Source organism: Haliotis asinina, chromosome 3 (assembly GCF_037392515.1).
Source record: "Haliotis asinina isolate JCU_RB_2024 chromosome 3, JCU_Hal_asi_v2, whole genome shotgun sequence".
In the NCBI taxonomy this organism is placed as follows: Eukaryota; Metazoa; Mollusca; class Gastropoda; order Lepetellida; family Haliotidae; genus Haliotis; species Haliotis asinina.
Genome location: NC_090282.1, coordinates 63,998,978 through 64,025,587, shown reverse-complemented (window position 1 = coordinate 64,025,587; position 26,610 = coordinate 63,998,978). Strand labels below are relative to the sequence as shown.

Genomic DNA, 26,610 nt, shown 5'->3' with positions numbered 1-26,610 from the left:
TGAACTTCCAGTTTATTATCATATTGCTCAAAGATGGAAAAGAAAGAAGACATTGTTCTGTCAGGCTACACACACAACTGAAGTCAGTCTGTTGTGTTCACAAAAACAAAGTAATGTGAAATATTCTGTAACATTACTAGTCAGCACTGAGAATTGCTAAAACGTACTTACAGGAATATGTTGCACTTGATCGTTTATCGCTCTTTGATGTTTATCTTTTTGGCATCCTTAAAAGCATACACTAACAAAACAAAACATGCTCTAAATGTCTTGAAGACAATTATCATCCAGAGTTTCGTCATCAAGGAGGGACCACGATGTGTTCAGTCCAGTGATGTACTTTTGTTCCAAAGCTGACATCAGTCTTTCGTCAGAGCTAGAGGTCGACTGTAGCAGGTCGGGTTCAAGAGTTCTCTGCCCCTCATTCTTGTCCTGTAACACACTCTTCTTGAACTGACGAAACCGAGCCATTATCTCCTCATGAGTCGGCTCACTGTTTGTCTTGTCCCGGTCAGGAACTGGCTTGAATGGTGACTTGCCCTCAAGCTGCAGACCTTCGCTCAAGGGAGCAAAAGATTCGTCCAACTGAAGCCTTTCTGGAGTAGCATCTTCATCTAGAACCTCTTCAAGGTCATCAAATCCTGACCTGACCTGACTCGAGTCAGCATCACCTACCTGAAACAATGTTCCAGGTCGTGAAGTATTCAAAACACCTCCTTTGCTGAACACAGGCATTGTCTGAGATACCCGTAGAGACAAAGCATCAGGAATAAACTTTGAAGATGGATCTAATGAAGAACTTCTAGTGACTCTCTCTTCTGGTAGGGAAAATGGACTCTCATGTAATGACATGTATTTTGACCTTAAGCGTGGAATTTGAGGTGTCTTGGTATGAAAAAGGTCGTCAACTGTATGGGATGGTGAGTCTTTTGATTGTGCTATTGATGACTTCAATGGGAGGCTCTCCTCTCTCTCCTCCAGTGCCTCTGGAGAGAGTAAAATATCAGCAGTAAGATCGTCGAGAGTGGTGAACTCCTCATCATCCTGGAACAAGGTCTCGTTGAATCCGTTTGACTGGTGTTGTGGAACATCTGAATAACAAGGATTGACAACAATAACTAGCAGGATCATTCTTATTTCATCCAACACTGAAAACTAACAAGAATATCCTGAGAAGGAGAAATAACAGCATCCAACACTGTTCCCCAACTATTAGCAGCATCAATGATTATCAACACCTGTTTTCAAGGATTTACCATGAGTTCTATATGTGAGGGTCCCTGGCAGTCAAAAATCCTAATTTTCAGGTTTCCTGGACTACAAAATGGGAGTCCCAGACACTTAAAGGTCACATGCAACCAAAAATTCAAACATAATTAAAACACACTTATCACTTATTCATGATAAATAAAATGCATTGCTGATTAAGAAAAAAACAAATAAACAAATTTATAAGCATACAATTGCAAATCAAAAGTGCAATATTTTGTATTTGGGTTTACCTCCCTCAAAACAAAGCAGCTGATATACCGAACCCAGTAAGAGCTGGTGGGGGTGCACTCAAGTGTAAGGCAGGTTTTTCATTGGCCACTGGTTCATTTGCCGATATGCTTTGCCAGCTCTTTGTTAATGGCTTATAAGCCCAATAGGTGTTAATTGCATGTGTTCAGTCACTGAAGTTTTGCATTGCATATTGGCATTAGCAGAGAGGCAGGCAGACATATAAGTGTCAATAAACCAGACATTGAGTTTCCTCTGGGACAGAGTCTGCTTATTACAATGAACATGTTTATTGGCCTTTTTTGTTTTATGTGTACACAACCAAGATTAGACTACTGCTCACGACCTCATACTCCGGGCAGGCACAATGTTTCAAGCTCCACGAACCTACTCACTGTGCGTGCGTTATGAGCACTGCGCAGCATAGCTGTTGAAACCATGTTTTCTTACCCTAGTGCTGGGGGAAAACTAGTGAATCATTTGAACTCTGATTTTGCGGGCTTATTTGCATCACGTTTTTCTTCAACTTTATAGGCTGAATTGGCATTTTAGAAGAAAGGTATCAGAATCAGCAAAGTTGTGTTTTATATTGCATGTGACCTTTAAATATTACTGTTAACACTATGTTGTAATACTGTTGTTATTCACTAACTGTGATTGTATTGTGTATCATCATCATCATATTGTTTAACTGCCAATGATTTGTACAGAAAAAATATAAAAATCCTCATCGCCCTCCCTAGTGATAAATTATGAAGGGACCCTTATGCTCATGAAATATTAGTCATCACCTTAAAGTAGCAAGTTTTATCAGCCTGAATCAGAAATCAAAGAAATGTTGCTGAACCAATTTTGTGATAATTGTTTGTTGGTGATGAACCTATCATCAACTGTGATATATCAACCAATTCTCATCACTACTCCTAAACTACACCTGGTGGGAAGGGTACATGTAGAGGAAGTAATTTTCCTCATGGTTGTTCAATTTAGACAATTTTGATGGGAACATTACAATCTGAATTGTGAACCGTAGATATACAGTCTACGAATGATATTGTATCATACCTCTGGTGGACTTGCTGGCCTTGGCAGATTTGTTGATGCTGAGATCTAGAGAAGCCGTCATCCGAGGCGAATCTACTGACCGCTCTATTTGTGGTGAGCCCGGAACTGTTTCCCCGTCCAGAGACTGTCGCCACAACCGCCGGATCTCAGACTCAAGATGGCTTCCAATTTTCCGCTCTGGGGACTTCACTGCAAGCACAGACAATAATATATGTGCACCTATCGGCTCAGGTAACACCACTACAAACAGGTGTACATCAGACTGTATTACCCTAGAAACATACAACTTATAATGAAATAGAAATGAATAAACATAATAAAGTGTTGCTAAATAGCTGACACTCTCAAAGTCATTTCCCTTCCTGTAGCGTCTAAAAACAAAGGGAAGTAACTCTACTCCCTACATGTCATTAACCATGCTAACAAACACGTTTAGGTATTAAATATCCACAAAATTTATGTTGCAATTAATTTTACTTTTGGAAACTATCACATAATTTGCATGCTATCAACAAAACTACTGGTATTTCTAAATTCCTACTGATATAATAATCACAGAGCAAACAATCACAATACATCAACAGTACGACATATCATTTCAATTCACTTCACTTCAATAATTAGATAGATTTTATCACAAACTTTTATCACCTAGCAAGACTGGGTCTGGTTACAGAGAAAGAAATTGCTATTTGAAGACATATGATTGAGAATGTAATTTCCCAATAACCTAACAACAGCTCTCTCCTATCACCTGTCGATTACAGGAGGATTTGTGGTGAACGATTGGCGATTACAATCGAAATATATGTACATTTTCAGTATAATCACCAATTTTAAGTCTTTTTCCCAGTGTTTTTTTTATCTAATTAATGTTTTTATAACTAATATTGTCATGCAATGAAATGCAAGCATGCACTAGAATTGTAATTAAACAATAAAAGTGGTTACAGTTTTTACAATGCACATACCTTTATGCTGAGGAGCGCATGTTTGTTCATGAAGATTTATCAAATTTAATGGTTAGTTTACTTCATTCAAGTGTGTTATACTAAGACAACAAAATTCAGATTTATCAAACATAAATGTTATTTCACCACTGATCATCATTTTCAGTCCATCTTTCGATCAAGTTTTGATTATTTTCGATCAATGGGTGGGAAATCAAACCTTGCTCAAATCAAAACAAATGCTCAGTAGCTCTACTTATAGAAAGTTTGTACTCACTGCTATTCTGGCTTGGTGACAAAGGAATGTCCGTCTGGTTAACAGACGTAGCAACACCTTGGGATGGAGATGTGACTGTTGTCCCTGATACTGCCTCTTGCTCTGTTGATTGTGCACCCACACCTGCCCCATTTTCGATGTAAACAGACTTTGCAAGTTCCTCTGACAGATGTGACACATCTTCTGCTGTTCGATGCAAGTCCTCCAATGAGCTAGAGGTTGGAAACACAGGATTACTGAGGTTCTTGTTGGGTGGAGAATGGACAACTTTCCGGAACCTCGGGCCTCCAAGTGGATCAATCTCAGGAGACACGTCTTCAGGTATGTCAGGATGTCTAAACACTTTGGCATCCGTACTCCTGTTCAAAACATGATGGGGTTTCTGTTCTGACATAGGAATTGGTGGACCATTTTTCACGAAGACAAATGGTACACCAGGATACCTGAAAGCATCTGGATCCTGTTTCTCCACTGGACTACGCTGTACAGGGGCAGATGAAGATGCTGATGATGGCTCAGGCAGTTTGAGGCCACCTCCCACAAAACTACAAGGCAGTTTTTCTATAGTTTTTTCTGAACCTCTTTCAAAATCTGACTTTTCTAAACTTTCCTCTCTGTCCAAACTCTTGCTCACACCTTCCGTCAATGAAACATTTTGTCCTTTGCTGGAATATCTATCCTGTTGTGCCTTCTGATTATGGTGCTTGTGGTTGTTGTTGCTGGAATTTTGATCCACCTCATCCCTTACAACAGCTTGAGGATATGACTCGGAGAAAGGGCTGCGCAGAATGGATCGAGTCTGGTCCTGCAGCCTCTGGGTGTAGTTGAGAGGGGGCTGGTTTTCGGTGTCCTCAAAGTCCTCTAGATCCAGCATGTGAGACACAATCTGAGGACCAGAACATAAAGGAATTAGTTGTGTCAATGATGTCATTGTTAAACAATAAGCATGGAGGTGAAGTGGTTCTTATCACAACCCTCATGTTTATGCTAAAGATACCAGGTTTCCCTACATTCATATAATATACACCACCCGATGACCTCATTCAATGACAAAAGATGAGGTCGGGTAATCTAATGATTAAAACATTGACTTGTCATGCTGCAGACCTGGGTTTGATTCCTCACATAGGTACAATGTGAAGTCTATTTCTAATGTACCCTGCTATGATATTGGTAAAAGTGGCTTAAAACTATACTCGCTTAAAAAGACCTTTCAAAAAGACAGACTTGAAGTGTTGGAAACAGGCAATTTACTTACTTCATCCACAAACTCATCCACATTTGTTCCTCGTTGCTGTGCAGGGAGGGAAGGTTCCTTGTTGGGAGTTGTTTTCATCAACACACTATCTTGTGAGTTTTGAAGTCCACTTACACTTCGTGGTCTGCCTGGACCCAATTTTGGTTCTGTGAGTGAGTTGTTATTACTTTCCATTCCACCATTTCGTGATTCTCTAATTCCTGTAACAGTATGTGGGGTTCCTGCTAATACTTTTGATTCCATGAGTGTGTTGTCTTTTTTCTCCACTGCACCATTCCACAATTCCCTAATCCCTGCAATATTCCGTGGAGTGCCAGGACCAAGCTGTGATTCTGTGAGAGTGCTGGAGTGAGTTGAAGCACTGGTAGACATGACATCGGACACAGGATCTGTCAGGATTGACATCTGCGGGCCTCGTTGGCTGATATCTGGAGTCTGAAATGTTCACACTCCTTAAGGTTAACAAGTCATTTCTTCAAGATTGACATATGCTTGCTCTCTGAAGGGAGCAAACAAACATTGTTACATCTCCCATTCCATATTCACATCATCCCCCTTACTGTTCAGATCATCTCATTTACTGTTCTGACAATCTCTTTTACTGTTCTGACAATCTCCTTCACTATTCAGTCCATCCCCTTTACTGTTCAGACCATCACCTTTTCTGTTCAGATCATACATTTTCATTTTGCCCTTCCAAGTCACCATTCAAATCATCCCCTTTACTGTTCAGACCATCCTCCTTACTTTTCAGATGAACCCCTTTACTGTTTAGATTATCCATTTCACTGTTTGGAACATCCCCCTTACTGTTCAGATGATTGCCTTTACTGTTCACACCATCCCCTGTTCAGACCATCCTCTTCACTGTTCAGACCATCTCCTTTACTGGTCAGACCATCCATTTAACTGTTTGGAATATTCGCCTTACTGTTCAAATACCACCCCCATCCCCCCACCCTCCTTACTGTTCCGACCATCCCTTTCACTGTTCAATCCACTCTATCTGCTTACCTGCACAGACTGCTGGTACAGGTGTTCTCTTGCTTTGGATGGGGTCCTACCACTTGTGGATCTATCCTTTTTAATCTGTTTTGGCTGTGGAATTTTACTTGTGTCAACTCTGAAACAAAAACTTTCATATGTCATGGCATGTGAAACCATGAACTGGCTGGACATGCTGTTCTGAAGAGGTAAACTGGATCTTGGTCCTTGGTGTGACTGATAAGACAACAGATGAATCAACTACAAGTCAGTAATAAGATATTGCCTCAATCAGACATTATTCAAAGCATGATCATTCTTATTGTTTTGTTATACACTGAGATTACAAAGATGTGCAGTGAGGTGAAATATGGTTTATCACATCAGCGAGTGTCAATTAATACTAGTTTTCAAAGTGCCAGATAGTATGCCACAATGATAACATATAGTTCATTTGGGTTCAAATGAGAATGATGAATGACTAAATATTTCAAAAAAGGGATAGCACAAAACATAAGACACATGGTACTGAAACCTCTGTACCCAACAGGATCTGAAATCTGATGTTTTAAGACTGATCATGGAAAAAACTGTTTAAGACACCATCATGTAATATTGTGTCATTTGAACGTTTCACACTGAAAGATAACAAACAGCCAGTGGAACAGCACCAGCACCCATTCAGGTGCAACACAGCACAGCCAGATGAGATGAACTCAGCCGGGTAGGATCTGTTCCATCAGCCATTTGTCACCCCCGGTGTGAAGTGTGAAACTCCTCTCTAAAGTACCGGTACTAGCAATACTACAGTACCTGTCAGAGTAGGGTAGTCTCCCTTGCATCGCCATCTTTGGCGCATAGACTGGGCTGCCCTGGAAAAGTGTTTTGGCCACATTGCGGGCTGACTTTGTCACGGTGCTAGCAATGGAATCAGCAGCCTCTGGAGTCATCACTGAACATACAAACAGAAACATGAGCTATGACTGAGTGAGTGAGTTGGGTTTTACACTGCTTTTAGCAATACTCCAGCCACATTACAACAAGGAACACCAGAAATGTACCCATGTGGTGAATTGAACCCAGGTCTTCTGCGTGATGAGCGAATCCTTTAACCACTAGGCTACTCCACATGATTTATGAATTCACTTGTGATAATTATTGATTCATCATACCTCAAAAGACACAAAAACCTTTAAGGAACAAACCCTCCAAGTCATACTTATCCAGTGTATGAAATAGTGTCTGCCCGGCAGCCTGCTGCTTGCTAGTTACATGGTGGGCTTACAACTGTATTTTATAGCCAGCCCTGTGGGGCCAATACATTTTCCAAAGGTATACATTTGACCATGTCATTGACTATGGGAAATATTTCAAAAATAATTTACAAATGACAAAGTTAGCCGATGTCTGTTTAGTTCATGATCAATCAAACAATAACTTCTACAGATTAGCCTACTCATTTATCTAACACTAAATGTGATTGGCTTAGAGAATGCTTTCAGTCAATGAGCAGTGTTGTGCTTTTCTGATAGTATGAAACAATCACACATCAATTCATTAAGTACATTATTTTAACACCTTATTTCAGTTTCCTATTTGAAATACAAGGATGGCTACATGTTGACATTGCTAGCAACATTTTTCAGTTATCAGCCCTGTGGGCTTGTTGGGTATTCTAGGAGTTCCATACACTGACTTATCTCGATCATTTATATGAATCAGAAAACTACTCATTTACCAAAATCTTAGCAACTGAATCCATTTGCAATAGGTGTAATAGTGTCATAATTCATACCCAATGACAAATCTATATATATCCTTTAAAGAAAAGGGGTATAAGTGATATAAATCATTCTCACAGGATAAATTCATTTCAAATAGAGACAATGTATGTATATTTACAGTTGTGAGGGCAGTTTGTAAATAATGGAGTTTCAACCAGACAATCACCTGATTGATATTGAGAGCAAGCTCAGCAACCACCGATGATGTATATGGAGAATCCCATCCAAGTGTCTACTGATATCAATTGGCAAACCTAAATATTTTCACTTTCAACAACGACTGTTGATGTATTTGACATCAGAAAACACAAGGGTAAGATTATAGTTAACACAAAAAATCACTCTTCATTAGTTTTCAATGAAAAACGTACAACATGGTACCGCCGTTAGACTTGCAGACTGCTGATGTCATAGCATTGTAACCTCATGTAATTGATGACGTCAGGGAAAATCTACTGTGAAAATGATATCTCTTAGGAGATATTATTTGATCTCACACATGCAATATCCCCTGTGGAACACATTTTGGGCTGATAAAATGACAGTGATACTCTGAACCCCTTCCATTATGTTGCCTTGACCAGAATAAGATGATGGTTTCTGTTTAATGAAACAGGTTTCTGTTTAATGCTCCACTGGTGAACATTAGGAGTGAAATGATAGATTCTCATCATGGTACAGTACGTATTGTGGTACAAGGCCTTCAGTTTGGTCCGTTTCATTTGGTATACCGATATGAATATAGTGCAGAAAATTGACAAGAGCCAAACTAAACCTTAGAATGTTTAATAACAGCGAAAAAGTTCAGCATAATCTGTGTTACTCAGAATGAACAAAATTGTCATTATACAAATTATGTTAAATAAATTAAATAGATTAACACAACACAAGAACTGGATAGCAAATGGCAAGTAATCCTTCACGCAATCATCGGTATTGCAGTGTTCACGAATAGTGTCTGACCCTCTGACAAATCTGGCAGATTCACCAGTGGTCAGATAGAAATCACCAACCCGCCAGCCCCTATGTCTGACTGAATATTTCACAATATCTTTGTGTGAAGTTGTTATTTGCGGCATGTGACACTTGTTTGCTGTCTATTAATCTTATGTTTGTTATCATATAATGTTAATAATTTCAGTGCCAATTATAAGAAATGCTAAATCTGAAATGGTTGTTTAACTTTATTCTGTGGGTCCAGTGAATTTTCAGTGGGTCAGACAGACATCTGAAACTCACAGGACCCAATGTCCTGTTACTTTGAAACACCATCGTGAACACTGGTATCGTTCATAACAGCAAGCATTCAAGACCTAATACTAGATCACTCAGGCTGACAACAGTTTTGCTGAATGATCACAAGTCTATAAATAACACCTAATTTTCAGGTCAAGTTGTCACATTCATAGTTGACCGGTGGTTGCAACATATTGAGGTGTAATATGACGTGTGTCAAGTAGATTGTTCTGTTGGTTTAGTATGAATGAATTGTTGTTGCTTAGAACCCATTCCATCTTAATTCCAGTGAGGTTATCCATTGAATATTAATTCAATTAAAATTTATGAAATCTCAGACATGTATAAATTTGGAATAGTTGCAATGCTAATTTCGTGATTATAAGGTAGATTTACTTAGAACATATTAGAAGTAAGTTTTGCCACGCCAGGTGACTAAATTTACCTCTCGATGTAATATGTTCTCAGTACATCCAGTGTTCATGTTCTACTTGATACTTATTCACAAAACGTGTGTGCTTGTAAGAAAACTAGGAAACTTAGTCATATCTTTGTATCTTTGCATTTAGTTTAAAGTCTAACGTATTTTAATAGTTATGAATTTTAATAGTGGGAATTTTATCCCTACTATATACATATAAGAGCTGGTCTTTAATGCAGGAAAATGGTGGCCGTCTAGGAATGCACAGAATTGGACAATATGACTCGATTTCTAGACATTTTAGAAAAGATATTAAGATGTGTTTAAAATGATGTTACAAAAAGTGAAAATACCGAATTTTCGGAATCCATCATTGTATACTGACTCAAAGGCCAAATACTGCAGTTCTACTAATACCATGGTATACTGTTTCACTCCTAGTGAACAGACAAAGATCTACAGTTGTACAGCAAGAGCAGTGCTCAATTTAGTGCTTTGTTACTTGCACTGGTGCAACCCAATATTGCAAAGTGCAACCTAGTTATTAGTCATACTTTTAAAAGTCACTTTTTGAGTGGCAACCCTCTGAATAAAACATCTATATAGCATATTCCTTTCATTACTAATCGCAATAAAAGCAGTGCAACTTGCATTTGGTCAGCACAACTACGTTTTTATCTCAAGTTGCACCTGGTGCAAGTTGGTGAACATCACTTAAATTGAGCCCAGAAGAGCAATGATTAATATCTCGAGAAACATTCAATTTTTCACATACTGAAGGAACAAAATAAGGAATCACATGAAAACACAAGTGTTCCCTTATTTTTTTTCCAGTTTTTTTTTCACAAGCTTTGCGATACAAAGATTTTGAATAAACCTGGAAAGAAATGAAGGAACACTTGTACTTTCTTGTGACCCCTTATTTTGTTCCCTCTGTATATAACTATGTAATGAAGCAGTGTTTCAGCCAGGATTTCTCCAAAAAGTGCCAATTGGTCAACTGATCTTTGAAAAGTGTGCCAACTGTCAAGCAATAGTTATTTATAATTACAGCATTCAACTTTTAAGCTTACCATAAGAATATCCACCATCTGGGCTGAATTTCAATTAATGCTTCGTTTTTCTGTGAAATAACATTATTTGTTGCAACAGCAAAACTCTTTTGCATGGAAAGTTCGTGAAGTGCATTTTGGTGTTCACTACAATCAACGTGTCGCTTTAATGTTGAAGTGCGAAAACAGTCCATTCTGGAAACAGTAAATGTGTTTCTCTTTTTGAATTCTGTGCACAATTTGCAATACATTTTACCAGCGTCCTCATGATAATCAAGCCATGTGTAATCTCTGAGCCCTGATGTTTGGAAACGATGTACGAATTTCTTTCGCTTGAAGTCGGGCACATGTTCGTCTTCTTCCACCTGACCCAACTTATTGACCTCGTTATTGTCAGTAAATACATCCGATACGAAACGTTCACTATTTGTACTGTCAGTTGTATGAACTGCATCAGGAACTTCACCCCTTGCATCGGGTGGCACGCTAACACCACTCTGCTTTGAAAAGAAATCCGTTATTCGTCGTTTCATTTTCACAAAGATCGATTAGAATGGCGACGCACTAATGTCCACTTCAACTTCAATCAGTTTGTTTCGTTTTGCCAATTCCATATGTGCAGTTCGTTTTTTTCCGTAATGTCACTTGACTTATTGACCAATAAATTACGAGTATTTAATTACATCAGTTTCCGGACAAATCCAAGCTAGTAAAAGCGTAGTAGGACTTCAAAATATGGCACATGTTTCCAAGAAATCACAGTTTTGTCAATTCTAAGAATGCGGAAGTGTCGCTATCCTCTTTGCTTAACACTAGAAACTGATACGTTTGTTTTCCAAGCAAAGTATGATTTCTTTTTAGTTTAACATATTTTTCAAGCGTGTTGTGACAGATTATAATAAATGTATGCTTTTAATTTTATTGACTGAGAAGTGTGCCAAGACATACACGTCAATGGCTATTTTTAGCGCCATTTTCTATGATTTTGCAGGAATGGCGCAAGGGTGCGGCCTGGCTGAAACACTGATGAAGGCATTGCTATGCTCACCAGCTTCATTTTGTGGAGTGATGTGCAGAGCTGACTGTGGGGGAATTAGGTCCTCATCCTTGGGGGTGAAGGATAATGGGGGTGTTGATGAAAACAGTCCAAGACCAACTGCCTGAAACAAGCAAAGCGTTGACATCTAGAGAATCTCATCTGAGTGTCTTTTGATATAAGTAGATAAGTGTCAAATATGTCACCACGAATTCAAAACGCTATAAATATATCACAGATATTTCTACGTTTATCAACGAGTAATTGATACTGAGATCGGATCATTCTGTCAAAGGTAAATGCAAAGCTGTGTCAAAGTCTATTGAGGACACATTTGCTGCTCTTATATGTTTGCAATAAAACATGTTATATTACTTACACATCTTGTCTGTTATTCTGTCATTTGCAGATATTGATAAGTTTGGATAAGTAAAAAACCTGATAAGTAAACAATTCTGATGAGTCCCTTGAAAGTTTACTTATCAGGTTTCCACTGTACTTGATATCAAAAGACACAAGGGTGAGTTTCTATATTTCATAAAATCACTCTCCATAAGTTTTCAGTGAAAACTGAACATCTCTGTAAACTTTACTGCCATTTGACTTGCAGTGCAGTGATGTTAGAGCATTACGACATAAAATCAAGTTTTTGACATCATAGCACTGCGAGTCATGTTATTGATAATGTAAGGGCATTGTACAAAATCTACTGTCAAAAAGATATCTCCAAGGAAATATCGTTTGATCTCACACAAGAAATATCTCCTGTTGAACACAGCTATGGAACAGATCATACATCAGTTATATAAAGGGATTCCAGAACATAACTGTAAATCTTATTTTAATTGTCCTCAGAGTTCGTAGCTGGTCCTGCTTGAAAAATCAAAAAAGGTTTACTATATTCACAGTTTCAGTCACTTTTATTCAGTTACAAGTTCTTGTAACACTGAGGCATTGAGCATTTGGTAATGTTACTTGTCAGTAGGGACTCCCATCAATGGATTTTGAATTGACCTGAGGACAATCTGTTTGTCTTGTGTAAGTAGAAAAGTCTTCATATTTAAGTCTGAGTAAGTGGGATTACCTTGGTACGTCGTCCTGACTGTGGTGTATCTGTCAGACAGCTGGTGTCTGCCTCGAGCTTCTCACGAAGACGAGAGACTGACTGTTTTAGGAGTGGCAAAAAGTCTTCAGATAACATTTTCCTGTAAACAAAGTGGCATTTAGCAACATTTATCATTCACCAAGAATTCTGCAGAACATCTAATGAAAAAGGGATATCTTTGGGTAAATCTTTTATTAATGTCACAGATGGTGTCCTTTTTCATACAGTCCACAGATACTGAGTGTTTCTTCAGCTGTGACATTTGCTTCACAAAATACTGTAAAATATTTTGAGAAGTCTCATTTGTGATTACTGTACTGACAAAGCCAAGTATATGCATGTGTGAGGCTGTCCTCTGAGATATCTTGCTGTAGTTTATAGTCCACTCCCTAGACACAGTGTACTGATTTCTTACAGTCTCATCTTGGTTTAATCTCTTAATGCCAAGCTCCAGGCAGGGCAACAAGTACAGTCTTTTACAATAATCTGTAAAACATCCCCTAAGGAATAAACACTCTCCGCTCTCCAGACAAATGGTCAGTCCACAATATCATGGAGGTGGTCCCAATGCGGATACGCCAGTTTTATATTAGTTTTAAGGATCAAAACTATTAGTTTGACCTTGAAATAAATAGTCAACTAAATACTTAAAATCGTGATGGATACTGAGATAATATGACACACAAGTATTTCACATACCTCCAACAGCAGATTTCCATATTATCAGTATTACCGTATATTACTGTGTATAAGCTGAATTTTGAGGCAAAAAAAAAAGCAGTCTGTAGAAAGGGTTCGGCTTATCTATGAGATATAATTCTGCAAAAGTATTTTTCAGGACCCATAGTCGGGGGTTGGCTTATCTATGAGACATACGATTTTGGCACTGATTTTGAGGGTCGAGTTGGGGGGTCAGCTTATCTACCGGGTTGGCTTATACACAGTAATATAGGGTACATTTCTTCTTATTGTGTCTTTTTGACGAAAATGTATTCAACTGACCAAAATGTTTTGTTTTTGTCTATATATACAAATTATAACGGATTTTATTCTAACATCATTGAATTTCTAGTGCAAGCATATTAGTGTAGTTTGAGTCTAGAATTCATAGCGACTACCACAAAATTGTAGAGGCTGGCATGTTTGCCTATGTATTAAAAGCTAGCTGGTAAAAGACTTACTGGAAGGCATTAGCGTTGGCAGTTTGGGCCTGATGTGTGTGGACTGCAGCAGTCAGGTGACTAGACTCTGTCTCTAAACTTGGAACTCCCACTGGCAACAGGAAACAAAACAATGGTTCAAATTTCTACTCATGTAAAGTCGATAAGATTATATGTTTTTGACATCAATTAGGCCAGTACTTTGACAACTATTATCAGTGATTAATAGCATCTACTTCATAATCATTCAAATTTTACTTCAAGCAAAATGATGGAATTATTCATGGCAAATGCTTGAGTGGTTGAGAATACCCTTCAATGCTGCTATGTATAATGCTTATCATGGCAAATCTTTTGTGTTCATTACCATGGGGAATTCAAATAATCAAAACAGTATAATCTCAAGTTTGGGGCCTCCAAGCCTTAATGAGATACAATCTTAATGCTTCAGAATTACACTCCAAGAAACACTTGACCAAGAAGCTACTACAAAAATTGTTGAAAAAGCATTTATGTTTATCTATGTACATTAGAGCAGGCAGACAGTAAGTAATCAGGCCTGTACCAGACAAACCAGTGGTTGATAGCATGAACCCCAGGGTATAACACAGTCATATCACAGTGTTACTCATTTGAAAATGCTCTTACATGTTGTAAATAGTGGTGTTCTGATTAATGGCAATAATCAAACATTGGTCGCAGCGACAACACAGCCATGCAGTCAGTCACATTTTCTCAGAATTGAACACAAACAATTTTGGAATTATTGATACAGTCTCTGAAACAGTTGATGATGGAAGATATCTTCAAAGATGTCAGGGCTTGAAAACTTGTTTGTTTCTTAAAAATCTCACTTCACTCACTGAAAAGTTATGACTGAATATTTCTTGATGACACCAGGAAGTGTATGTTCATGATATATTAGTCATCACTTTAAAGTATCAAGTTGCATCACGTCATACATATCTGCAACAACAACTTGGACTGAAAAATCTGAGAAATGATGCTAATCAAATTTTTCGATGGTCGTTGGTTAGGAAGAAATCATCAATTGTGAGATTTCAATTCACAGGTGCTTGTATCATTGCGAGGACTAAAGATTTTTTTTAAAACTATGAAAATTTTGAGATGACCCGTGACTTGAAATGACTAGATATATTGTACTGTGAAGTGTTTCAAGTCGGGGGTCATCTCAAAATGTTCATATTTAAAAACAAAAATCTTAAATCCTCGCAATGACACGAGTGCCTGTGCCCTATAGTGCCTAAGAAGTCTCATGGGGTTGCACATTAAGGTTGTAAATGAAGTATGGAATGTATATGTTTCACCATGAAGAAGTCACAGTCATATCACTAATTGACAAGTCACTTTTCATTTTGGGCAATCAAGTAATTGTATCCTACATGTCTGTTGACTACTAGATAATTTACACTTATGGTTTCAAACTGCAAATAATCTTGGATTTCATTTTATATCTGCTCATAATGAAGCTATTAAAGTTAGCACTAATAATAAAGTAGAGCTGGTAGAGAGTGAAATTATCACTCTTTGACAAATAGTCAAATAAACATTAGCATCACGCATTGCGTCATAAAATCAGGGCAAGTGGAAAATTAGTCAGGACAAGTTACTTTCTTAGTGGCTTTTCAAAATATTGTTGAACCCCTGGTTAAACATTTAAACATGCTGTTACAACAAGTAGTGGATACTGTCTGAAACACATGCGGAAAGCATGTTTGTGTTGCCATTGAAGTATGAAATATCCGTGTTTCACTATGAAGAAGTACATCCTCACCCTGATGGAATCTCTCTATGTAGAGATGCAGGGACAGGTTCCAAAGCTGAATGAGACTGAGCAGATTCAGACGTCCTCCCTCATAGGTATTGTCAACATGTCGCTGAAAGAAACAATCAGGTATTTATATCCACTTTGGTTCTTGTTTGAAGTAAGAAATATTTTCCTGCCACAAGTCCTGATGATGATTTCTAATCATATAATCAGGGCCTAGATTTTCGAAGCTCTCTTAGTGCTAAGATAGTAAGTGCCATACATTAACTTACGACTATGTCATCACTAAGAGAGCTTCGAAAATCTTGGCCCAGATCTTTTACTATGACACTTAGACTTATGCTTTGCCTTTGAATATATAATTTTGACTGTAACAAACAAACCAGTTTAAATTGAAAAGGACCCCAGGGAGACCAGAGATCCGGAACCTGAGAAAATCTAGACTTGCTTCATTTAGGATGATAGCATTGCAGAGAGGGTTTGGCAGCGACGAAGATAATGTGGTGCAGGGATGTGGTCATGTGACACTATACCGGTACCTCTCATGCACATCTCAGGACAAGATTTTTGAAGTGAACTTTCTAATCAGATAATAAACACTGAGAATTCTGAATTCTTCATACAAACAGACAAAGTATTCAGACAAGCAAGTATACCTGATTCCAGCATCTCGAAAACAAGATCATCATCATTTGGTCCCCCGCTCTTCGCTGCGGCGGGGGATAATCACTAAAATCTGTCAAGCATAAGGGAGGCAATGCTATCTCTTTCATATCAGGAAATGTGAAACACTTTGCAGAAGATGATGTAGATGATTCAGAATAATTTCTTTTCATAGCTGAAATAAATCTGGTGCTTTCCATCTTCAATAACAATGCTCAGTTACAAGATTATTTGAAGTGTTTTGAATGAATATTTCTGCTAATCCTACAAGACTATTGAATAAAAACCAGCTTGAGCAAGACTGATCTCAAATACCGGTCACACATACACTATCAATACCACAGTAAACAGTATATTCTACATACCTTCAAGATTTCGTTTTCACACTCCCTCAAGAGGAGATCAGGGACCTTGACACTTATGTCTGCAGCATCAATGTGATACTTCTGCACTGTTCGGTCCAGGATTGACTCAATCACCTGCCGTTCTCGAGTTTCAAAGTTACAAAATGAATCCAGTTTCTTCCACTTGTCTCGTGCCTGTGAAGGAGTTGTTTGTAACTTTTAGCTTTTCCTAGTCTGAGTAGACTTAGTCTCAGTATTACTTGCTACACTCCTCTACTGTGCCAAATAAAGCCTAGTAGGAGGTCCCTTCAGGCAACCTTTGAGAAACTTATGACAGTCCAATCAAACTCATGAAAGCCGAACTGACTCAACTTAATCAGACAATGGCTACTGTTTAGGGTTTGGCGGGACTGCCATGACTTCCCCGGTCACTGCCACTAATTCCTCAACAAACAAAAAATCTGCATAAAACACAGATATCTGACATGCAGAATATGCGCTTAGGGCTTTCTGATGACACGGTCCCCATTAGCCAATATTTCCACAAGCTGACAACCTTGAATATTGACAAAAATGCTATTTTCATCGACTGTTTACTCACTGTTGACAGTGTAGTAATGTGCTCAATGTGCACCACCTGGAAGCATTCGGAATCTTTCACGCACAAACCTTTTCAAAGTTAAAGTTCAAAAGGTATATGCGAATGTCTGATTTCGCAATTTGGTAAACTGTGTTCTGTCTGGTCAATCTTCAGGGTTATCTGATGTGACCTCCTTCTAGGGTTTGTTACGCTCAATAGAGGAGTCTAACGAAAAATATTGAGAATAAGTTTACTTGATTTGATTGTTGTTTAATGTCCCACTCAGCAATATTCCTGCTATATGACAGTTGTCAATAAATATGTCTGAACCTGACAATCTAGAAATCAAAAGCATGAGCATCAATCTATGTAACTGGGATATAAAGACAAGTATTGATCAAGTCACAAACCTGATGACTTAGCCGCCTCTTACGTCATGTGATGTCAGTGAGTGAGTATGGTTATATTTCCTTTAGCAATATTTCAACAATGATATGGCAGGAGTGCCAGAAATGGGTTTTTAAGTCTGCTAACATACTTTCTGAACTCTCTGTGCTCTTCTTATGTTTTGTGGAGTACGATCATGTTCTGACGTGAAGGATTTTCTCTTGGATGGCATTGGACTGAAACAGACATTACTCCAAGTGACCTCCAGAAAAAACAACAACTATACATTATTAAATCTAAAGCAAAACAATTTCCAAAGAGTCACTCGTATGAAACATGCCTAGGTAAGGAAATAAGAGAACCTTCACTGTTCTACACAAATTGTACCCACGTGAAGAATAAAAGCTGTATCTATAGAATGACGAGCAAACGCTCTAATTACTTGGCTATCACACTAATCGCACCTTAAGGGAAGAGGATAAACAAATTACCATGACAATAAAACGCATTGTGCAGATAATCATTTAGCTTTAAGATACTGTAATAACAGATTATTTCTCTGATACGAATTTCTACTATCAAGACCATTTTATAGTATATGCAAACTGTTGTGGTGTACCTGCCACGAGCAAGTCCCTTCTCATGTGCCTTCTGTGTTTCTTCCCGCAACTGATGCTCTAGTTCTCGGATACTTTTGGACAGACGACGATTCTCCCTGACTAGTTCACTGCAGGAGAGAGGGATGTCAGTGTAATGCTGCACTGTAGGACCACAGGATGGGGAGCTGTCTTTCTAATTCAATTAGTCATCCTTCTATTACAAGCCTTTTGTCCAGTCTAATTTCATCTCTTCACTCATCCATACTCTCTCTCTCTACTCATCATTCTCTTATACACCTAGCCCTTCTTCTACTACAAGCTGTTTTCTCTTTTCTTGTATAACGTTTCTCTTATCTCTCATCCATCCTCTGACAACCTGATTCTCTCTTCTCCCTCCTACCTTCTATCATTCATATACCAAACCGGCTCTCTCCTTTCATCCTCTCTCTCACCATTCATCAATCCCCTATCTACCTACCTTCTCCACTAACTCATTCCCACTCATTTGACAAGCTACCCCTCCTTTCTCCCTCAAACCCTCTCTTACTCATCCACCCCTTCTTTTCTAACAAGCTTCTCTCTCTCTCTTCTCTCGTAGCCCCTAGCCATGGACTCACCTGGCTGTTTCTCTCCACTCTTCACTGACAGAGATGGTTCTGTCCACCTGCTCTAGGAACTTCTCTCTGCGCTGCACGACCCCACACTGCAGCATGCGGTACATAACATCACTCAGATGCTTGTTGTGGGAGGACAGTTGTGGACAGGAAATCTTATCACGCTGCTTCACATCTGAAGAAACAAAACTGGCTTACTCGATACCAACTAAAATCTCCAATATCATACCTCTGCTATACCTCTGTGCTTGAAAGTGTGTGTGTATGTGACTTTTTGGGGCCTAAATTCATATTGATGCTTCATAGTTTTATTCCACTTTGATATCATGCCCCACTTTTACATGGTTGGTTAGTTGTTTAACCCCGCACTCAACAATATTAGATCTATATGGTGATGGTCTGTAAATATTTGCGTCTGACCAGACAAGCCAGTGATCAAAATCATGAGCATTCATCTATGCAACTGGGATACAATGACATGTATCAACCAAGTCAGTGAGCCTGACCATCCAATTCAGACAGTCGCCTCCTAATACAAGCATGTGTTACTGAAGACCAATTCTAACCTGAATCTTCATGGTACCTTTAAGATGGATACCCCGCAATATATAGACTCCTAGGAGACCAGTCCTTGTTATATTTCCTTAATGCAAGTTGCCAGGCAACAAGTACCATCTTTTAAACATCTCTTTGCATAATGCAACCAAGGTTCAAACCCAGACCTTCCCCATCCCATATTGGATATAGATGCTACTTACCACAGTCCCGTTTGATAACCTGCTGCATGACATAGTTGGTGAAGCTGAAGAGCAGCTGATAGAACCTTTCTCCTCCAGGAGACATAAACAGTGACGCGTTGATGCGGGGCAGACGTGAGTCAGGCTCCTCCTGAACACAGAAACAAAAGGTGAAGATGTGGTACTTGTGTTATACAGCAGCTAACAGAACCTTTCTCCTCCAAGAGACATAAACAGGCATGTGTTGATGCAGGGCAGACGCGAGTCAGGCTCCTCCTGAACACAGACACAGTGAGTGAGTATGGTGCTTCTTTAAGTAATATTCCAGCAATATCATGGCGGGACACCTGAAGTGGGCTTCACATACTGTACCCTTGTGGGGAATCAAACTTGAGCAATTTCCTCACCTCATTTGAGAGGTGTATTAGTACTTGTCCTGTGTAGATGCCAGTGCCCTGATTCCAGCATACGGGTGGATCCAACCCAGAATCCAGGTACACCTCCCTTCCCCACCCATCCCCTACTAAACAAAACCCATGTTCCACTGACCATGTGTTGAGACTATTTATATTTTCATGTCAGCCATTACCTTTGGCTGTTACAGAGTTTATGATCTCTGCAAACCAGTAACTATGTAACTTATTAAAGGCTTTACAAACCTTCTGAATGTTTTTCAGCCACTTGTTACACACTCTGTAGAACATTGCTTCAGTCTTCTTGTCAGTGACGCGCCAACAATCTCTGGAACATAGAACAATGCATCAGTGTGACTGGTTTAACATTGTTTCAGTGTTCACGAATAATGTCTGACCCTCTGACAAATCTCCCAAACCTGCTGGCCCCAGTGTCTGACTGAATATATTACAATGACTTTGTCTGAAGTTGTTATTTGTGGCATGTGACACTTGTTCACTGTTTATATATTTATGTGTATAATGTTTGTCATTATATAACGTTAATAATTTCAATGCTAATCATGAGAAATGCTAAATCTGAAATGTGTGTTTAATTTTATTCTGTGGGTCCTGTGAACTTTCAGTGGGTCAGACAGACATCTGAAACTTACAGAACCCAATGTCCTGTTACTATGAAACACCACCGTAAACACTGTTGTTTTAAGCTATATTTCAGTTTAATCATGATATATCAGCTTCAAATGGAAGAAAAACCTGCAGTGATCCCATACTCAAGTGCCTACCCTCTCGCTGAAACCTTTGACCACAGGCTGACTGATTGGTTGGTTTGTTGTTTAAGGCCACCTTAGGCAATAATCCAGCTATATGGATTTGGTCTGTAAATAATTGAGTCTGACCCAGATAAACCAGTGATCAACAGCATGACCATCCATCTATGCAAATGGGATGATGTTATTTGTCCAGCAAGTATACAAGCCTGACTACCAAATCCTGTTAGTGGCTACTTACAACAAGCATGGACTGCAAAAAACTAATTCTAACATGGATGGATCTTCATGGATATGAGTAAGCTAGATGCATAAATGGGATGAATCGCTATTGGAACCAACAATAATACATTTCTGGTATGTGTTAGACAAACCCATGTCAAGTAATTGCTACATACAAATATATGCTATTTTATCATCAAATAAATTCTACATAGTCAATGTTCACTATCTCTTCAATCAAACATAATAATATTGTTTGGGAGAATCATACACTTACATACTATTGGACAACCATATTCAATACGATACAAATTATGTGCAAAACAAAAAGATTGATATCTCATTATTATTACATAATCGAGAGGAAATGACCCAGTATCAGATGTTGGAATTTAAAATTCTCATTTATAAAGAAAGCAGACTGACTTATAACAACAGAAAGACAAATGTCTAAAGGTTGACAACAAATACAGTGCAACCTGTCAGCACTGGCACCTGTCTAATGTGGCAGAATGTCAAAACCCGCATTAAATTTTGGTCCCTTCATCTTACGACATCATGATCATTAAAACATTGTCTAGTTCGACACTTGTCTACTCCGTATTACAACACAACTTTCTGGCCTCAACAAATAATTTGAACTACAATCAACATTGCCTGTACCATGGGCATGAGCTGTCCAATCAAGACCTAATTAATCCATTTGGCACGGTAGATAATCAGGAAGTAGTGATTGCACAGTGAATCATATGCTCATAGGCATAACAGAGATAAAGAGATTTATGAGTGTCAATGGCAGCCAAGTTGAAAAATGATTGCCACTGTGTAGTACAGGACCTTGTTTAAAACGGCAATTATTTATTTCGGTCCTATGGGACACAGGCGATCATGTCATTGCGAGGATTAAAGGGTTTTTTTTATATGAAAATTTTTATATGATCCCAACTTGAAATGCTTCATAGTACAATATATCTAGACAAGGCCGGACACGTTGGTGTACCCCACCCACCTGCTTTGCCAATTGCTACGCTACCATTGCATACAATCGATTAAAACTTCATCTAAACATAATCATGGGTGATTTGCCTATCGATCACCACTAATGACACCTACCAGTTCTTTATTGTTATTGCTACAAGTCGAGTGAACCCTGATTCTGACTCTCAACTAAATGATCTTGAAACAAATGGTGGACGATACCAAGGATGTAAGTCTGCATAAAGGGGGTGTGGTCAAAGCATTCTCACTGGTCGATGCTTGCTGTCGTCTGCCATTTGTGTCAAGATTGTTTAGTTGGGGTGCTGGTTTAGCCACGTTTCACTGTATATGACAGTTTACCCAAAATGGTTTCCTCCATGCTTTTGGTATACAGAAATGATTTCACAAAGAACCACTATGCAAGCAAAGCTGCTTCATGATTTTGAGGTAAAACATGAAAGAGTGAGGTTTTACATCGTTTTCAGCAAACTTCCAGCAATATCAGGGTAGGGGACAGCAGAAATGGGCTTTATACACTGTACCACCAGGCTACCAACAAGATGCCTTCCTGTGACAGTGTTATCGTAGTTACCTGAACTCTTCCTTGCACATGACAGGATTGAGCTTGTCAAACAGGAAGTGTAAGATAGCCTCTGCACCAGCCTTGTTCGGTAAGTTGAACATGTCCCTTGTAATGATAAATACATTGAATAGTACACTGAAGTTCAAGTAAACAATGTTTAGCATGCTAATCGATATCTTCTTCAAATAAATTATTAAACTGTAAAAAAAAGTCCCACCAACGTGATAAAAAGACCTTTAATTCCACAAGATATAAAATAACCAACTGATAACAATAGTCAGAAATAAGCTCAGATGGTCTCACACCAAATGCAGTGCTCCTAAGCAAGGAAAAGCAGAGGTCTAACAGTGAGGCATTAAACTAAAGTGATAAAACAAGTACTTGTCAGCTTATTGTCACGTCATGCTGATGGTCTGAAAGATTCACATTACTGCATTCTATGAAAATATCTGGCAATATTGGGAGTAGACAAGTTGTGCAAGTTAAAACTATACTGTAATAAGGCATTGCCAATTGCACATGAAAATTGGACGTTGAAGTGGTAACTCCTGGAAATGTCATTTTCCTGACTTACGGATATATGTGCAAATATTGCTGCATTTCCTTTTTTAAAGGTCACATGCAACGTAAAACACAACTTTGCAGATTCTGGTACCTTTCGGTGTGCACTTACCGAAACAAATCATAAAAAATGCCAATTCAACCTATAAAGTTGAAAAAAACGCAATGAAAAAAAAGCCCGCAAAATCGGAGTTCAAACGTTTCACTAAATTCCCCCTAGCGCTGGGGGGAAAACTGGTTTCAACAGCTGTGCTGCGCTGCGTCCATAACGCATGCGCAGTGAATAGTTTCGCGGAGCTTGGAACAGTATGCATGCCCAGGGTCTAAGGTCGTGAGCAGTAGTCTAATCTTGGTTGTGTACACAAACAAGTAAATAATCTACTCGTTACGCAAAACGGCTTGTTGATTGTGGTAAGCAGTCTCTGTCACAGAGAAAGCTCAGTGTCTGGTTTATTTACACCTATATGTCTATCTGCCTGTCTGCTAAAGACAACATGCAATACACAGCTTCAATCATTGACCACGTGCAATTTGAACTTAACACCTATCAGACTATACGACATAAAGAAAATAAGTTGATTTATGACTCGTGCACCCGAGTCCCGTGTCTGCCACATTATGTAATTAGGCACGTGTGATACACATGACAGGTTTTTATGTCTGTGGGATGCAAACAAACTAAATGTACATTCATTTTTTTCGGATGACTGGATCTGACGGAAACTGGTGCAAACTCTTGTCAGTTTCAAGTCCTGCTTTGTACTTGACGAATGACAGATTCCAGCCATGCAGTAGTTTACCATTTCTACTGACATGTTTTTTTATTGGATCGAGCGCAAATTCAGAGAACATGTATTTTCCAAACCCAACATCTCTATATACATTCTTCATGGATAACGACTTCTTTTCGTGTATATGATTTTGTTTGACAACAGTATATGAATCCATACTGAAACGACGCATCCAGTACACAAAAAGAAGTTGTTATCTGCAAAGGTTCTTACTTTCTTGTGACTGGCTATACTTCTAAAATGCCCATCAAACAGATCATCTTTCTGTACACACAATGAACCCTCAGCATATCAGCAAATGAAACAGCCAATCGGAAGCCGTCGTTACACTTGAGTGCATATCCACCCGCTATGACTGGGTTCGGTCTCCCGAGGGCTTCGTTTCGGGGGAAGTAAGCCCAAGTACAAAATATTGCACTTTTGAATCGCGATTGTACGCTTATAATTTTGTTTATTTGTTTTTTTAAAAGCAGCAATGTATATTATATGTCATGAATAAGTGATAATTGTTTTTAATTATGTTTGATTTTTTGGTTGCATGTGACCTTTAAACATAAAACATTGTTAAAAGCATAATTTACTTAACACTGAAGTAATATCTGAGTGAAACATAGTCAAAAGGTTCACTGAGATATCATTTCACCTTTGCTAAGTTGAGGTGCAACAGTATGCCATGCCTTGGTTCAGTACATATTGTGGTACACAGTTCTCAGTTTAGTACAATTCGATTCATTAACGATATTTGATAAGATAAACGTTTTTGTGGAAAGGCACAGTTTGTTTGGTTAATTAAACATACATGAAGATGTCATCGACAATTAAAATTACATGGAATATTTGTGATGACATTATGTAAGTAATGAGCATAAGGTGAGTAAGATATTATTTTCTGTACGAAAACCAAAGTACCATATTTCAAATTGGATTTCAGTGTACCGAACCGAAATAAAACACTGTTTTATGAATACACTGCAGTATACCGTTTCAAACCCTAGTGATAACAGATAAGATTTGAGAATGAGGGCACAAACTACTCACTTATTGAAAGGAATGCTGTAAGTCCTTTGCTGTGCTGGAACATCGAGTCCAAGTAGGAGCCAGTTTGTGAACAGAATTTGTCTCTTGCTCAGTGGGCCACTTGAATCAACTGATGGCGGGACAGCTTGACGCATCACAACTGATGTGTCAAACTCCATCTCTAAAACAGGAGTGAGTTTAGTTTTACGCCGCACTCAGCAATATTCAACTATATGGCAGGGGTCTTTAAATGATCAAGACTGGACCAGAACATCCAGTGATCAACAGCATGAGCATCGATTTGTGCAATTGGGAACCAATGACATGTGTCAACCAAGTCAGCGAGTCATACATACATTTTTAACATAATCCCAAACATACATAATCTCAATCATAATCGAAAAACATACATTTTTAACGTAATCACCAATGTTAAGGGTTTTACCCTTGATTTTATCTAATTAGCAATATATTTTCACATCTAAATTTTACTCACTTCAAATTATTCTGTTTATTTATACAACAAATATTTATTGGTACAATAGATGTAAAATATATTCATAGTCAAGTTACAGTAATATTTATGACAGTGATGAATATGAAACTACGAATACAAATGCACATAGCTTTACGCTGTTGAGTGCATGTGTGTTCGTGAATTTTAGTCAAACTTAATGGCTAGATTACTAAACTAAAACAAAAAAATTCTGATTAATCAAAAATATGTTTTTCACAATAGATAATTATTTGTTATTTTTCTTTCAATCAATTTTCAATCATCGGAACATCACTAAACACAGAACTGATCAAAAGTATACAATATGTTTCACTGGTTTCTGGAGGCTAAGTTTAATCATGTGTAGCATCCTCATGGCTGACAAAGATACTAGAAGTAGTACCAAAATATTGCACTGAAAGAATTTGATGGAGACACAGGATATATGCAGTTATTTTGCCTAGGTAATAGGATCAATGCATCAAAGACCTCGGTCAGAATGAATATATGAATGGTAAAACTACAAAGAAAAATAGTTTACTTTCACGTTTTAGTGAAAGCCATCACACTTGTTGAATGTGTTCATCTGATGTTAGATTTCAAATGTGATGAATGCAGCTTATAGTAGTATAATAGTACTGGGTAACTACTGGCTTTGACTGGTGTCATGATAGTTTTGCATTTGGAAAAGATCCACCAAATGCATTTTTGGTATGGGTGGATTTTGGTATTCGGATACTTGGCACCCAAATGCAAATGAACAGCTGTGTCATGATAGTGATACAGTAATTTCTGCTGGTAACTGAATATAACTGAACACACAAAGTGAATATCTAGATGTAATAGTGTGCTCCCAATTAGTGTACTAAAAATGACTCCTTTCGATGTGATTAATGCTAGCCGCGACGAAATACGTGCCTACAAGTTACAGAGACAAAAACAGATGGTGTATTCTAAGGAACTGAAGGGTTTGGTGTCTAAATGTGCTCATAATTTCCTATAACAACATCATATTTATTAATGACAAGCTCGGGCATGCACAAATACGGGAAAACGTACCGGTTGTGTGTCTGCTGCAACGATAACGACGATCACATCGAAACTGATTAAACAAACGCTTCAACAACAAATCTGTCGGGTAAAACACACTATTTCCGAACCATCAACCAAAATAGCAAAGGAAACGCATAACAGTGATGGTCTGAACATCAATTTTGACATTTGCTTCGAAGTAGCCG

General features: G+C 38.4%; 1 protein-coding gene across 1 annotated transcript; it reads right to left on the bottom strand.

Annotated features, from left to right (window-relative positions):
- Window positions 1–26,610, bottom strand: LOC137276984 (uncharacterized). Its single transcript, XM_067808640.1, has 19 exons — window positions 26,432–26,610; window positions 24,898–25,057; window positions 22,517–22,612; window positions 20,201–20,282; window positions 19,563–19,692; window positions 18,808–18,979; window positions 18,211–18,318; window positions 17,743–17,827; window positions 16,646–16,819; window positions 15,624–15,726; window positions 13,850–13,940; window positions 12,648–12,768; window positions 11,576–11,687; window positions 6,848–6,986; window positions 6,065–6,173; window positions 5,051–5,485; window positions 3,793–4,678; window positions 2,566–2,754; window positions 1–1,091 (listed from the first exon to the last, which is right to left on the bottom strand). The coding sequence occupies exons 2-19, from the start codon at window positions 25,053–25,055 to the stop codon at window positions 262–264; spliced, it is 4,020 nt and encodes a 1,339-aa protein (XP_067664741.1). The 5' UTR covers window positions 25,056–25,057; window positions 26,432–26,610; the 3' UTR covers window positions 1–261.